The following is a 16,629-nucleotide window of genomic DNA, read 5'->3' as shown; positions in this document are numbered from 1 at the left end:
TGTCGGGGCATGTAGGGGGTGGATTGTACAATACTCCACCTATAATTAATTTGTCCTTGACTAGCTTTGCTCGCTTCCCATCTTTTCTTGCTGCTTCTATTATTGGGATAAGTTTCTTTCTTTTTTCCAACACGTCTCTGGGATATTGTTCATCAATACCAAACGGGGTGTTTTGAGCGTATATGCTTTTCGGCGAATGGATTCCCTTGTCTGATAGTTAATAAATTTGACAACAATGGGCCGAACTTTACTTGACCCTTGGTCCCGTTTACCAAGTCTATGTGCTTTGTCAATTTTTTCATCAACATTGCAAATACCAAGCTCATTTTCACAGAACTGTACTATCTTGGAAATGCAGTCTTCATTTGTGGTATCACTTGGTTCCTTCAGTCCAAAGAATAACAAGTTGTCCCTCATGTTCCTGAGTTTTAAATCAGACATCTGTTCAACAAGATCTTTATTCATCTTCTTCAATCGCTCAACTTCGCTTATTATCTTTGGAGGATTCACAACAGATGCTGTCTGTTGATCTTCCTTAACAGTTTTAATGGTTTTGACTCGCTTCTCCAGGTCTGCTAAACTTGTGTGCAGATATTTAACGCTTTGTTCTTAATTGTCTATCTTATCAAGTTTCTCGTCTATAATGATGAGGCGATTTGTTATGTCAGATAACCACGGTGCAGGGATCTGCATGCCACTATGTGCCGGTAAAGGTGTTCTGCTGCTGGCCACTGGGTTAAAGTTAAAAAATGGAGGTGCCTCCATCCATATTGGGTGTTGTTGAGCTTTGATATTGTGCATTTGAGTTTATTGAAAAGCCTGAGGTGTGAGGTGCGTTGGAGTGGATGGCCATGTTTGAAAGTGTCGGTCTAGTTCATGTAATTTTGGCGATTTGCTTGAGCGCAGCGGAGGAAATTCGGCCTGGGAATCTGTATGGTTATGCTTACTTTCAGAAACTGACGGACGCATAGCCACCGATGATGTTGAGGAAGTTGGAGTACTTGTTGGGATTGAAGTGGACAGGGAACTTGCAGCAACGTCAACATTTGATAAAAAGTAATTTGTGAAATAAAGGCATTGTGTATAATCGTTTTCAAAAATCAATAGGCTGGTAAACACAACTATATCCATACAATTTTCATTTCCTGCAAAAATTCGATCTTTTCAGTTTTAAATATTTTTTCGCCGTTCTTCTCACGCTTGCTTAATACGAGGGTAAATTACAATGCGGCTTTCCGGCGACGTCAAGGTTTTTAGTAAATTTTAAAGAGGACTATCTGTCTTTAATTACTGATATCTGTACATAAAATATTATGACAATTCTTAATTCGAGGTATCAATATCATTTGGATTTTAGGCCAATTTCTAGAGATATTACGTTCAACATAATATGGTTTATTCTTGACATAACACAAATTTTGACCGTGCGACTTGACCTCATTTTTGCAGAAATTCTTCGAAATAAAGGTATATATTAACTTACTTTTGGGATTTCAAATTCTTTGAAACTATTGCTAAATTTAATAAAAATATGACGTTAAGTAACACGGCTTCGGTAAAAGTCTTCGTATTTGTTTTATTGACCCTCGTACAAACGGGAGGACAGCTGAAACTTTACATGAAAAATGTCTTTGTTTAAATGAACTGTGTATTATGATCACTTCTTTCCATCATACAATTCTCTTTTTGTTTTCCTCTGTTCACAACAAACGTAATCAGTCTTGATAAAGCCTTTTATTAGCAAAGAAGATATTTCCTTTCGAAATATCACAAACACAACTACGAAATAACAATTAGTCAACATGAATGTTTCATTCAAAACTTTAAAGCTACATGCATATCATAAACTGTATAAAAGTGTCAATTATATAAAAGATAACAATAAGCTTCAAATCAAATGAAAATAAATCATATCAAAATGCAATAATGATGATGATGATGATAATGACGGTAATGTGCGGTTAATTCGGTTAAGTAAAGTACGATGTATTTGATCACATGACAACACAACACTTCCGCTTCTCTTTAGTTTCTGTGTTTCCTATGTCCATGGAATCCACAACACTGGGCAGATTAAATCCACCTGTATCATCTTTTTTATCCCTTCTTTGATTTGACATATAATATCAATACATATAACATGTATAAACAAAAGGAATTCACTAATTTCAGAGAGATTCATAACGCAGTTGAACGCCTGATTGCACAATTATGTATTGAATAGTCTACGAATTTGTATATTGTCGTATGATTTTATGAGTTTTGGTTTTAATATATCATAATCCCGACGACCTAAGTCTGACCCCACAAGGGACATAATTCAAATTACATTTAGCAGAGTATAAAATCAACATGTACATGGATTTTACTATGTTTTTATCACGAAGCCGAAAACTGGTACAGTAAATCGTAAAAACGCAGGAAATTCGGGGCGGGCTAAAAAGCACAAAACAAGATGCTTTGGGTTCAAAATAGTGATATAATTTAACAGATAGATTAACAAGGACTTCGCCATTTAAAGTGTGTTAAGTTTTATCCAAAAATATCAAGAAATAAGGAAATACAAAACGAAAACGTTAAATTTTAGCCGATAACTGGTACAGTGCCAGTGTAGTTATTGTTTGATGAGGCATACTTACTGTTTGATGAGACTTATTCCTTGATGAGACTTATTGCTGGATGAGACTTATTGCTTTATGAGACATATTGATTGAGGAGACTTATTGCTTGATGAGCTTTATTGTTTGATGAGACTTATTGCTGGATGAGACTTATTGCTGCATGAGACTTATTGCTGGATGAGACTTATGGTTGGATGAGACTTATTCCTTGATGAGACTTATTGCTGGATGAGACTTATTGTTTGATGAGACTTATAGTTGGATGAGACTTATTGCTGGATGAGACTTATTGCTGGATGAGACTTATTGCTTTATGAGACTTATTGCTGGATGAGACATATTGATTGAGGAGACGTATTGTTGGATGAGACTGATATATTGATGAGACTTATTGTTTGATGAGACTTATTGCTTGATTAGACATATAGGGCTATCATTTTCAGGTCTCAAATGGGGTCTGTTCGGGTACCATCAGGTGGTTCGGAGGGGTTTATATCTCCCTTGATTTAAATCACACGATCTTTACTGCCTCCGAAGTTTTCAATGCCCCTTACAAACTATTGATGCATTAATAACTTTGGTATTAATTTAAGTATGTCGACGATAATTACGTAAATATATTTACTGATCGAGTACTCTCAGGACTTTGACATTTTTTTCTTACTGGCCGTTAGCTTCTACTTGCTTAAAAAAAGCTGTAACTTTAGTGAAAGCATCCTAGACAATTTCAAATCAAAATTCTGAGGAGTAGGGCGCAGCCACATTGGGGATCCACTTTAACAAAGGAAAATATTTTATTTACAAAAACATAAACGTTTTAATATATGGTTTTCCTTATATGCAAGCATTTTGACATATTGCTGATTCTTTAAAATTGTTAAGACTTTGGTCCCTGGATGATTTTTGGGCCTCACAAGGGGTTCAAAGTGTGATGTAGGTTTATATTCCATATATAGACAATTGTGCAAAATCTTTATAGAACTGCAAAGCTCAACATGTGATATCACTTTAAAATCATCCAATTAAAAAAAAGGACTTTAATAAAATCATAAGAATATTCAGGGGGGAAATGGATTTTTATTTCCACAGGATCTACATGTAATATACTGCATTGTCCAGATAGTTTGCATAATGACTGCATTACGATGATTTTACCATACCTATTGTTCCTAAGGTGAGCGATGTGGCCCATGGGCCTCTTGTTGAAACGATCTGTGTACTATGGTCATATCTTTCCATCTTACGATTTGATTGTTTCGGGTTTTTTCTTTAATTTTCTTTCCGGGTTTTTGTTTTGTTTTGTTTTTTAAGAATCACAACAAACGTTATCCGTCTTGATAAAGCCTTTTATTAGCAAAGAAGATATTTCCTTTCGAAACATCACAAACACAACTACGAAATAACAATAAGTCAACATGAATGTTTCATTCAAAACTTTAAAGATACATGTACATGCAGATCATAACCTGTATAATGTAATGATCATCTAAAAACACAACAACAAGCTTCAAATCATATCTATATTATGAAAACAAATTAAATTGGAATGCAAAGATGATGATGTGGATGATGATGACGGTGATAATAATGATGTTGACGGTAATGGCGGTTATTTGATCACATGACAACACAACACTTCCGCTTCTCTTCAGTTTCTGTGATTCCTATGTCCATGGAATCCACAACACTGGGCAGATTAAATCCACCTGTATCATCTTTAAGTCCCTTCTGTGAAATCGTCGAGTAAATTTCTGGAAGTAAAATGACATTTATCAGAGCAGATTCAAATAACACAATATCCTTCGGCTCACCAACGCTTGTCACATTCTATGTTGCAAACGCTATTATATAATAAGCAATGCATAGAGCTTCAACAATAAAATGTCTCCCTTTGTTTTATTTTTATCTGATCAATGATAAACAGTATATAGTAGTATAACTGTATGATCACAAGTCACTCTCTACCTTAATATCATTATATCACCAAAAAGTATATAAAAATATGGTTTTATTGGTAGAATAAATTGCCTGTAATGTAAATTGATTGCAAAGTATTTTTTTTAAAAATGCATATTAATGACAAACAACGTTTTCTAAAGTTGGAACGATATTAAGGAGATGGGTCTTTTATTTTACGATGACGTTTCTAGCTAATAAGTTTTTAAATACATGTAATCAAACACTGACCTTTTAGAATACTCTGAAATGCCAGGTCAACGTGGGTACAGTCCAGTGCCGATGTCTCGATATACGACATGTTGTTTTTCTCTACAAAATTTATAAAACGTTAAAATAACAAGAACAAAGATATATATCTGACTAATAAAGAATGTTACATCCTTGAATTCTACACATATAAATTCAATCTCAACACTCATAAACAATGATATACATGTACCCAAAGTATACCTGCGTAACTCCGGGCTTCCTGTGATGACACGGCTCGCAAGTGACGTAGATCGGTTTTATTTCCGACTAACATCAAAATGACGTCATCGTCCGTAAAGTTGCGTGCCTCTTTCAACCATTTATCTAGGTTGTCGAAAGTTGGTCGTTTTGCAATATCATAGACGAAGATGACACCCACAGCTTTTCTGTAATATCTATAGGAGTCGTAGATGCATAGGTTAATTTACTGCACAAAATTATGGTCAAGATCTAGTGAATGACTACTGGGTGTCTTTTGTACCTTGAATCATTACGACGTCATAATTGATTCGAATAATCTTTATCCCGTACTTTACAACTTTAAAGGGATTGAAAATAAAACAGTTTCTTGATATTCTATATCAAATCACGGGGAAAATAATTCCGATACCTATATTCAATTAGATACCGTCTTAAAGAGGACGTCAAAAGCTTGTTTTAAGGCCGTTTTGGGAGAGACTGTAGGCATTCTTGAAATAATTTTTATCTTGAATTATATAAACTTGTAGGCAATTTCATTATAAGATCTTGACCTTAATAACAATTTTAAATAAGCACTATATGATAAAGATAATGTGTGTCCGGAGCAGTGGCTCCTCCATACAAGTACAATGTTTGGTTAGACGGATCGGTTGATTAGACTTACACTTGTTTCATAAGACACTGTTTGATCAGTCTTAAACTGTTGAGTGAGACTTACGAACTGTTTGGCAAAACTTACGAATCTTTTAAAGAGGCATGCATTGTTTGATGAGTGTTACAAATTATTGTTTGATGAGACTTATTGTTTGGTAACTTATTGCTGGATGAGACTTACGCGTATTGCTGGATGAGACTTATTGTTTGATGAGACTTATAGTTGGATGAGACTTATTGCTGGATGAGACTTATTGTTGGATGAGACTTATTGTTGGATGAGACTTATTGTTTGATGAGACTTATAGTTGGATGAGACTTATTGCTTGATGAGACTTATTGCTGGATGAGACTTATTGCTGGATGAGACTTTTTGCTGGATGAGACTTATTGCCGGATGAGACTTATTATTGGATGAAACTTACGCATTAGTGATAGCTCTGTAGCGGTCTTGACCTGCTGTGTCCCAGATCTGAGCCTTCAATGTCTTTCCGTCTATATGAACGCTTCTGTAAATTAGGAGGAAATAAAGAACTTTAAGCAACCAATTGCCTATAGTTGAATTTCAGACTTCTTTTTTCGTAAAGAACAAAGATTCCACTTAGATCATCTGAGAATCAGGGAAACAATGGCGTGAAATTTTACATGTATATAAATGCCATTGGGTTCTTTGTTTTCCGTAAGCATATTGCGTCACTTTATTTTAGTAAAACATAATCCGTATTTTAACCTTTTAAGTTTACATTATTTGCGTCGCTTGACCTTAGCCAGAAAACAAACCAGCATCAGAAACGGCATATTCCGCAGCATTAGAAAAGACGATCCATTGTTAACTTTATATCTCAATAGTATTCAGATTTACCTGGTAGCAAATTCCACCCCAATTGTACTTCTGCTCTCCAAGCTAAACTCATTCCGGGTGAACCTGGACAGAAGATTGGTTTTTCCTACACCGCTGTCCCCAGTCAACACAACTGCATAATGATAAAAATTACAAAATTAATTAAATTTATTAACTAATCAATGCCTATTTAAGATAAAATTAATCGATTCGTTGTCATGCTCTTTCTGTAAAGCAGACGTTTAAACAATTGGTCATTATTTTTAATGTTAGTTTGTAAAATAATTATGGTGCAAATTTGAAGAATGTTTCTAATGAATCTGATAACTTTGTACTTTTAACAGAAAGATTAGTAACAATTGAAAGTCTTGTTTTATGTACAAACTGCACAATATTGTAATGCTGGTTGCATGTAAAAACAAACATATTCTTGCAACCACATATAATGATAATCTATATTTGAATTTCAATGTGAAACAGAAATTTAATAAAAAGAGACTTTTATTTGCAATAATGAAATTCTCTTTCGCGCATACTTAGCTAATCTTACATTTTATTAACACATGTCAACTTATTTAAAAAAGTAAAAAATTAAAGTAGAAAAAAATGAAAACAAAAAGATGCACATCTTGAAAAGCAATACAAGTATTGTAAAGAATTGTATTTTAAAAACAACATAAAAAAAAAACAAATGGAATACAAATATCTTAGAATTTCAATTCATTTGAAGTTTCTAAGTTACACAATTGTTTGAAAACACTTCAAAATATAGCAATAAAAGATTTTATCGCGTTGTATTTACACTGGACACGCGAATAAAAAATATTTTTCATCTACAATTAAACCTACCTTTTGCTAAGTAATCGTATTCGTCTTCCGAATAATTTGGAGGATTGGAGAGGTTTTTACAGTGATCACAAGTTTTATGAGTGCACTTTGAAGTTTTCATCGCTTTATTGTACACTCCAAATGTGATGCAATGTCTTTGTTTATATATACCGGTGTAAATAGCCGACGGACAGGTTAATCTAGCTCACTGAAGGAAATACCGCTGCACTGATAGTTTAGAAACCGAATAAGTTGTTCTATGCGTTAAGAAACCTTATGTAAGTAAAACAGCATGAGTCAATGGTAGAACTATTTAAAACCATGATCGACAATATTACAGCCTGGCAATGTTCACGTTTAAAACCCAATGTTTACAAACAATGACTCATCTAGTCAGGTCTATATTTATAAATTTTATAACCAAATAATAAGTCCCTGATATATTTATATCTATTCACTTTGTGTCTGGTAATGGGAATATTCTAAAATAAGGTAAATAAAAGGAAAAAATACTTGATTTCGTATAGATTATTTACTAATAATTGTAATACTAAATTCGCAAACCATGCCTTTTTCTACATGAAAGGATCACGTGGAAAAATACATCACCAAAACTTCCCGAAGGATTGTTTTATTTCTCTTTTTTACTTCTTTTTTTTATGCAATTATTCAAGTGATTAATGGTTAAAACAAATAAAGATCATGTTTGTATTTTTAATTAATGAGGTTTTTACTAACGGTGTTTAAATATTCGACGCCTATTTAGTAATATACTTAAGGGATGGTCCATGCTGAACCGTTAACAGCTAGTTCAATGTACACACGAGTAAATGGCAGCGTTCAATGTCCACAATCATTAATAAAACTATATGTATATCACGGTTAAGTTACATTGTACCGGTAATATACGTTATAACAGGAAACACATTTCCCTCAAATTAAAGCATAAAAGTGGTATCAAAATATTTTAAACGTATTATATCATGTAGGATCAAAAAATAAAATTTGACATTGCTTACTTCGTTGGCATACATGTGTGGTTTCTTTACTTTTTACGTGGCAAAATCAAACAATTAAAACATGTACAAGTGTATTATCAAATAGATTGTTAACATTTTTCTTTAACGTATTTAATAAACAAAGAAAGAGCGCGTTCAGTCAATTTAAATTGTTTTAATTCAATAAGATATTTGATATAAAATGGTTCATGTCAAGCGAGGATCGGATCTTTACACTATTAAAATTATCTAAAATATGCTGTAGACAGAATTCTGGATCCGCGCGTTCATATTGTATTATAAAAATATATAATAGTTATTACAAAATGAAAAATATAATATATTTGACGCTCCTTTTAACAGAGAATGAAATTAGCACCCAAAAAAAAAAAATGGAAAAAGGAATTTTTTTTTTCAAAATCACAGTTGAAGACATACATCTAAATGTAAGGACATTCTATATATTTTTCCCCAAATAACACAATTCTTTGACATTGCTAAAACTTTAAAATAAACAAGTTTAAGTGTTAACGTGCACTTATATCACGTTAATCGATCTAATGTCACATCACTGGATGTACGCACGTGTAAACTATATATTTTATCTTTAATTCTTTACCAGGGGAGTTGTATATGTATCCTTCTTCAGAATACATCAGAAGATATGAAAGGTTTTTACAGAGATACAAGTCTTATCAACACACACCGAAGTTTTCCTCGTTTAATTAATAATGCTCTGTACCTGTACTTGTATATACCGGTTTAATTATTCATATTTGCTCATTGGAAAAATATCGATGCATTGATAGTTTAGGAAATCTTGAAGGATCGTGACCTAAAGAAGACTGGATGAATTAATAAGAGTTCATCTTCGCAAGCCGAGGGTGTAGAGGAGCAGAGTGGATCGTGAACGCTTGGAAGATGGGAACTCTAATAAAACATGATAGTATGGCTGTGTTCATGTTCAAACTTGAAAGTGAATGTTTACAAACATTGACTCAGATCGTCAGGTCTATTTATAGATTTGTTAACCATATCATAAGTCACTGATGTATTCATACCTACCCATTTAGTGTTTGAGTAATGAGGATAAACAAAGGGGATAATACAGGAATTTTGTATGATAATAAAAACCACTTATCATATGACGCTAATATTTGTAAAATTCGCTAGGATTGCAAGAAGGGTCGTTTCCTGTGCGCATGGCCAACTTCCCGCGTTTTCGTTTTTTCTTTTAACTTTAGCTTTCATGCCCTTCCTATTCGCTCAAAAATGATTTTAATGAGATAGACGAGATTTTTTTTTGTAAAATGAGTTGTCATACATGTAAATTCAGCAAAATTGTTTTATATATAACATTTTATTTTTTACATCGTCTCATTTACTGACGAGACAAATGAGAAAACTGTTTCTTGTTAACGCAGATGTGTTTTTTTTATTTTGTGGTCGAAATATAAATACAGAAAGTATGAATTATTACCTTATAAAATTTATTTTTGTGTGAATTTTTTTTTTTCGGAGCCTTAAATTTTTTTAAACATGCATTTACAGAATTCTGCATTTAAGCATTTCTTGAGTACATGGCCATATTGTCCAGGATTTTGTTCCAAGCTGAATAATTAAAGCTTTGCCTTTCATTTGACATGTTTAAAAAAATATTACTTTCCATTTGAAGCAAGGGGCTATACATCTTCAATTACCAACCTCTCTAGTGTGACGGTTGTGATAAACTGGTAACACTATCAAGTTAAAAGGTATCCAAAATTATTAATATTTAAGTACCTCAGAGAGAGCAGGGCCACAGTTTTCTACAGAAAGAAAACTACATAATTTATTTTCTTAAAAAATGAAGGAAACAACATCAATTGCAAAATATTGCATTTTATTAATATTGTAGAAAAGTTATGATAACTTACTTTTATACAACCAATCAAATTAAAACAAAAGTAAACCAAAATCTGTTGATCAGATCATTATGTAGGCAAGTTTATCTAAATTAACAAGTACAAACTGAACTTTTTCCTTTTTCTATTGAGATGTCACATATAAATACCCTTTATATCATACATATAGTTCCTGCACACGGTGTTACCCTGTCCCTGTACAGTCCAGCAACAAACCCTGCACAGTCTGTACACAACACATCTTGTTCAATAAGTTGATTGCAGTACAGTTTTAAATCAGACCTGTAAGTTACGATGAAATGATTCTTAACAAGATTGTAAACAACAACAAAATAAAATGTAGACATATTGTAAAATATAGTACAGTGAAGTCATGTACATGTATCTGTCTTTACAAAAACCCTAGAGGATCTTTGGGTTACTTCTCGTAATAAACTATTGTACATGTATGTAGAGACACAGAGACAGCAAATAAATACACCGATAAATGGTGTACATCAAGTTCTACCTAAGTTATACCCAACTGCCTGACCGACACTGATATATGTTACTCCAGATTATTAGGACACATTTATACATGGTATCGAACACCTCAAAACACATTCATATTCAGGCTAATGATTTATATACAAATGTGTTATTTACATTTTACAGGGTAGATAAAAAATAATGTCTTTTTTAATTTAAAAAAATACAAAACAAGTCAACAAAAAACCTGCAAGAATTACAATAAAAAATACTAAAAGTAGATAAAAACTATTTTGATAAGTAGCAAGATGCATTTGGCTTGATCGATGGGCATTCTTTGAGAGATTCAGCACTGTGTGTGAGATTCTAGTAGTAGTCCGATATGTATGGCCGGAGGTCCTGATTGTCCCAGTACGGGCGACAGTAACTCTTCACTGGACTGTTTGTACTGTAGTTATTGGGAGAGCTACCATCCCTGCAACTAGAGAAACGTTTAGAATATTTAACAACTACATTTTACAAACATGAATACTATCAAAAGAATTAAAAGTTTTCATAAATTCAAAAACAGTAGATCTTATGATTTCTTCATATTTGAACCTCCAAACAAACAAAAAATTGGTATGAATTGATTCAATCATTAAGTAAAATTTAGACAAAGAAATTGATTTAACTTTATTTGAGAAAAAATTTTGAGCATAAGATGTGTATAGTACATATAAACTTCAAGTACAAATATCTACATCAAGTACAGATTTGTATAAAATCTACATCAGAACTAGCTGTTATTAATAATTCATATAAGCAGTATCATAATATATAAATATAAAAAATTGATTATAATAATGAATATTCATTACAAAACATCTAGTTAATCCATTCACAAATAACTTGTTAAAAGGGTATGTGCCTGGTCTAATAGTAATTTCTGATTAATAAATGCTGTGACAAAAAATAACAATGGTTTTGATGTCAGAACTTAAAGAGAATTCAAATTATTAAGTAATATCCCATCAATCTTTGACCACTGGTCCCTTTAAGTCAGAACAATAATTAACAATGGGGTAAAACTCAAATCCTTTATATCTAACTGGCAGTCTGGGATTTTGACACATTACATTGACCTCCCAATGGAAAATTATCAAAATTTCATGTATTAAGCAGCACTTAATGGTATAGATATCCACAAACATTCCAACACTAAGGATATTGAAGTCAAACTCCTATCCTTGGCATGCATTTAGGAAGTTGTGAATTCAAAAGGGAAAACACATTCAAAATCTCATCGATAAACTAAAATGTATCCACATTACAATCTCAGATCACTACATGTTCTACATAATACAGAAGTATATTATAGGTTTCCCCTTTGGACCCCCCAATGAAAGGGTTTAAATTCATTTCTCATACTTTGGAAATCAAGCTGAAAAGATTATTGAAGACGTACTCTTTAAAAGTGTGCAATATATCATTTTTCAAACTTCAAATTATTAATTGGAGAAACGGTGGTTAAGTAATAGTGTCAACTATAAAAATACATTCCAGAGAATTTAAATTTTTACCTCCCTTGATTAGCAAAATATAAGAAAATCAAATCAGCTAATGTACAGCTAGCTCAATGTAAAGGCTCACACAGTCACATGGTTCATACTCATGTACAGAATAGTAGCATGACTGACAAGGTGAGATTAGATGAAATGAACCCAAACCAAGTCCGATAGATGCTGGATTAATTATACCACTTGCCTAGGGGTGCCTATTGAGTCTGTTACTCTACAAGTTAGCATCTGTAACAGCCAGGAAATACAAATATATCACATCAAGAAATGGTAGTTTTCCTCCAGATAATTTGAAAGTAATTCTTGACATATTTTGATAAATAAATTGAATACAATTCATTACAGCAAATACATTTCTAATGGTAATTAGATGGCAGAAATGCATGCTTTTCCAATGATAATTATTGATCAATTCTGCATCAGTCCTTCAAGGTTATACAATAATTAGGTAATATGATGCACAAACTTACCCAAATGAGTTAGTTGACTTGTTGAGCTGATACTGCTCGGGGTCAGGTACATAGTCTGAGTCCATGGCAGAATGGGAGGGTTCCGGGGGGCTACAGATGTCTATCTGAGAGTTGGAGTAGGTCTCATCATTCAGGTCCATGATCATGTCTCCCTGTTATAAATGTTCTAGATATTACATGGCAGTCAGCAAAGGAGAGAGAGAGAGAGAGAGAGAGAGAGAGAGAGAGAGAGAGAGAGAATTGTCACAATAACTATGATTCAATGAAAAAAGCACATAAATCTCAATCGATAACTAATATTTAGACAAGACTGTGTGTAGCAACCCTAGATATATTGCTACGAGTATGACTCTTGTGGATGGCACATGTCTGGTTTATTTGAGGATAGGGCTGCTGGTTGTGAAATATGACTAAACAGGTGAGCTAGGTCTGATTAACTTTAGAAGTGGGGCTGCTGGGTGTGAGTTATGATGGTACAGGAGAGCTAGGTCTGATTTTCCTGAGGAGAGGGCTGCTTGTTATGAGATATGATGGAATAGGTGTACTTCGTCTGATTTACCTGAGGAGATGGCTGCTGGTTGTGTGATATGACTGTACAAGTGAGCTGGGTTTGCTGGACAAACACGTTAGTTAGCTGGCTGGTAATATACCTTGGCATAGCAGGCTGCACGGGAGGCTGAGGCTGACTGGTCTGAAACACAGCGTTACTCTCCAATTTTACCCAACAACTATTTTTCACAATAGTAACAACACATCAAGAATCATTTTTTTTATATATAAGATATGCTTTTTATTTGATATCTTAAATTAGGGAGTGTTTAGACCACATCAAAACTGCACCCTGAAGAATTTAAAAAAATCTTGGTACTCCAATGCAGTAAGAGTGATCTGCCCTTCCATAGTCAATTGCTTCAATATGTTCAATGCAAGAGAAAATAAAAATGAAAAAATTGAAAACACTTTCTTTAAATATATCAAATATAAAACCATTCCATTGACTGAACAACATTTCTGTCCTTGTTCTTACCTGCTGATTATGAACATGAAGAGAGTTTCTGTTGGGGGTGTTGGAGTTGTTGTTGTCATTGAAGTTGTTGAGATCATAGGCTTGTTCATCATTGTGGTTGATTTCAAACATGTTGTTCATGTCATGGCTGATGTCAGTGGAAAGAGTGATACAGCGTCTCTTTATAGAAACAGCATCTCCCCCAGCCTGCTAATAATATTATCAAGTAAATGCAAAAGTGAAAACCCAAACAGTCAAAGTCAAGCACTACCAATGTTAGCATAAGTTACTAAGTTGACTCAATGTCTGTTGACTAGAAATACAAAAGATTCACATTTATGTCTTTCTTTCTGATGGACCAAAGAATTCAATATCAAACTTTTTAGATCAAAGCAAAATAAAGATATACAGTCCAATAATACATTAACTTTGATAAATAAACAATCCTGGAATAGCTGATCTGATCTAGATTCTACAGCTACAAGTAGTTTTAAAATATGGAGTAAAAATGACAGTAGTATTTCAGGTGGTGCAATAAGACTCAAGATATCAACCAGCACTACCTCTTCCTCCATTTCACTCTCTGTGCTCTGTGCAAACACTGAGAGTTTCCTCTTGATGCCATGACACAAGGGTTGTCTGTGAGGGGACCAGGAAAAGTCTGAAGCTGGCATTCTCTCTACGAAAAAGAGTCAAAACAATGACACTTAAGTAAACTTTTAGTAAAAAGTAAAATGTATCATGTATTGGAAGATTAGATATAAAAGTCAGTGATGAATGATCAAGAATTTAGACCTAGTTTCTGCTCTGATTTGGTCAGCTGGAATTATCAAGCCAACAGCCTTGTGCATGTTGTTGCATTGGAAAATTCTTAATAATATTAAAGCTGCTTTTTATAAACATATATGAAGTCAAATTTTACAGCAGCTATAAAATACAATATAGATAACCAGACCATGCAGTTTAAACAAACAGTGCAGCTCATCTCTGGGAGATTCAATAAGACACAATATTTTGTTTTGACATCTTAAATGTTGCAAAGAGACTTCAGTACAAATATTTGTTTTCAATAAATCTCTTAACCTGAGCAGCAGGCATTTCGAAACATTAGTTACTACACTGACCAATTATTTTGTTTAATACTGAACATTTTACGATAGAATAGCAATTCTTCAAAAGTAATTGATCAGTAATCATTACCTGGCATTGATGCCAATTTTGAATTTTAGATCTAAGGCAATAACATGTACTGATCACATCTTAAGTAATGTGCAAAGAGGTCACTGCCTGTGTTCCCCTGCAGGCCAGTATCCAAGATAGAGAAAGATAGCTCTGATTGCTGCCTATACTTACAGGTGCAGACTTCGCTCACTGCACCTGCACTTATACAGGGACTCTTCAGGTACGTTGTGTAGTCAGAGTCTGAGAGATGAGCCAATGTATAACTAGGTACAACGTTAATGCAAGCGTCAACAATGCAAACCTAACGCAAGCCGAGAGTGCCGCACACTTGCGCAAAAGGCCAGAACATCAGTAGAGACTGACCACACACACTAATTTTAATGCTCTACCGCAACCACCACCAATACTTGATCATCATGAGACACTGAGCAGGGATGCCACTTTTAACATCACATATGAAAATTTGCTGTTTATGGTTGCCATGTTAATGATAAAATCAGAGACATTCCGAGTGCCATTTCCAATAAAATGGCAGGCAAATTCAAATGTGTATTCTAACAAAATGCATTGGTATGACTCATTAAATGGATATTTTGTGGACTAAACTACATATGCATGTTCAAAAAGGTTTGTAATGTATAAAAATGTGTTTCCCGCCTGCAGGTTATTTTTAACAGACTGAAAATCGACCCAAAGCTGATCAACTTCGCGGCTGCTACATTGAAAGTATATGGGACAAATTCTTACTGTGACCTGAGCATATCCTGGTCACGGTAAGATTATTCTTTCTACAAGTCTGTAGCTCTCAGTCTGAAAAACTTCGGATGGATGACCTGAGAGCTACAGTGCATCCCACAATAAAAAAAAACCTTTAATTTTTGACACAGAAAACATTGCGCTAGTTTTGATTTGATTAATCTTATTTTCCGACAAATTCTGTGGGAAAAATCTGCACCATTAAATTCGTCATGCAATTTACTATCCATGCTAACCGAGAACTACTGACCTACAGGACTATTGACATTTCAGGCATCAAATGATAATCCTAAGAGACGCATTTTGAGAATGTCTTCTTTAAAATATCTTGTCAATCAAATTTACCTTGAAAAATCGGGATGTCAACAAGAATCCAGTGTGCAAATTTCCAATCTACCGGCTGTTTACAAATTTAAGGTGGAAAACTAAAACACACAGTCCGATTGTCTTCTACGCTAGAAAACATAAATGTAAAGTAATTTGTAAATTCTACCATTCGGATGTATAGACTAACTGGCAAAGGATAACAAAATCGGTACCTTCTTTACCTTGTAGCTTTGTTCAATTTTTCCGCTGGCCAAGAAGTTCAAAGCAAGTGGTTTAAAAAAAAAAGTAACATCGGACATAATTGGAATTCTTGTTATGGTTGAGTTTTATTCGTCTGCATATTTTGTTTTTGCTTGTTTGCAATATCAGATTATATGTATATAAACAAGAATTAATACGTTTTCATAATTGTAGTCATGTTATGTTTACATCTCCGTACATAAAAAGTTTCATTTTCAAAATTTCAATATTAATTCAAATTTATCCGAATCATAATGTTTTGTGTCATTGTTCATATTTTTAAAATAACATTTATATTTTATAATAAAATAACTATAAAACGATTTTTTATTGAATTTTGTTGCATGTCAATCAATTTTTTTTATT

General features: G+C 33.5%; 2 protein-coding genes across 5 annotated transcripts; both read right to left on the bottom strand.

Annotated features, from left to right (window-relative positions):
* Positions 1 to 3,946: 3,946 nt before the first annotated feature.
* LOC136275926 (ras-related protein Rab-11A-like) lies at positions 3,947 to 7,633 on the bottom strand. The gene is made up of 6 exons (XM_066086397.1): positions 7,375 to 7,633; positions 6,547 to 6,658; positions 6,110 to 6,193; positions 5,031 to 5,224; positions 4,809 to 4,889; positions 3,947 to 4,372 (listed from the first exon to the last, which is right to left on the bottom strand). Exons 1-6 carry the CDS (start codon positions 7,472 to 7,474, stop codon positions 4,239 to 4,241), a joined length of 705 nt encoding a protein of 234 aa, XP_065942469.1. The 5' UTR covers positions 7,475 to 7,633; the 3' UTR covers positions 3,947 to 4,238.
* A 2,583-nt stretch (positions 7,634 to 10,216) lies between these two features.
* LOC105341933 (bromodomain-containing protein DDB_G0270170) lies at positions 10,217 to 16,387 on the bottom strand. 4 transcript variants are annotated; one of them, XM_034447240.2, is made up of 8 exons: positions 16,245 to 16,385; positions 16,042 to 16,151; positions 14,322 to 14,437; positions 13,780 to 13,968; positions 13,312 to 13,443; positions 12,753 to 12,904; positions 12,470 to 12,510; positions 10,217 to 11,204 (listed from the first exon to the last, which is right to left on the bottom strand). In XM_034447240.2, exons 3-7 carry the CDS (start codon positions 14,430 to 14,432, stop codon positions 12,504 to 12,506), a joined length of 591 nt encoding a protein of 196 aa, XP_034303131.1. In that variant the 5' UTR covers positions 14,433 to 14,437; positions 16,042 to 16,151; positions 16,245 to 16,385; the 3' UTR covers positions 10,217 to 11,204; positions 12,470 to 12,503. The 4 variants fall into 4 exon arrangements, with proteins under 4 accessions (XP_034303131.1, XP_034303120.1, XP_034303111.1 ...); XM_034447229.2 differs by lacking the exon at positions 12,470 to 12,510 and having other exon boundaries at positions 13,780 to 13,965; positions 16,245 to 16,387; XM_034447220.2 differs by lacking the exon at positions 12,470 to 12,510 and having other exon boundaries at positions 16,245 to 16,386.
* Positions 16,388 to 16,629: the final 242 nt, after the last annotated feature.

The sequence above is a fragment of the Magallana gigas genome, chromosome 5 (assembly GCF_963853765.1).
Source record: "Magallana gigas chromosome 5, xbMagGiga1.1, whole genome shotgun sequence".
NCBI classification, from domain to species: domain Eukaryota; kingdom Metazoa; phylum Mollusca; class Bivalvia; order Ostreida; family Ostreidae; genus Magallana; species Magallana gigas.
Note: the sequence above shows the minus strand (reverse complement) of the source record. Positions and strands in the feature narration are given on the sequence as shown.

What these genes read in the sequence shown, in the direction of transcription:
- LOC136275926 (XM_066086397.1), bottom strand. Translation starts at nt 7,474, where the DNA reads ATGAAAACTTCAAAGTGCACTCATAAAACTTGTGATCACTGTAAAAAC. An exon ending in GGGGTGGAATTTGCTACCAG is followed by an intron (nt 6,194 to 6,546) that starts GTAAATCTGAAT and finishes CCTAATTTACAG; the next exon opens with AAGCGTTCATATAGACGGAA. An exon ending in ATTTCAGAGTATTCTAAAAG is followed by an intron (nt 4,373 to 4,808) that starts GTCAGTGTTTGA and finishes TTTTACTTCCAG; the next exon opens with AAATTTACTCGACGATTTCA.
- LOC105341933 (XM_034447220.2), bottom strand. Translation starts at nt 14,432, where the DNA reads ATGCCAGCTTCAGACTTTTCCTGGTCCCCTCACAGACAACCCTTGTGT. An exon ending in AGAGTGAAATGGAGGAAGAG is followed by an intron (nt 13,969 to 14,321) that starts GTAGTGCTGGTT and finishes TAATATTATTAG; the next exon opens with CAGGCTGGGGGAGATGCTGT. An exon ending in ACCAGCAGCCATCTCCTCAG is followed by an intron (nt 12,905 to 13,311) that starts GTAAATCAGACG and finishes CATTTATAACAG; the next exon opens with GGAGACATGATCATGGACCT.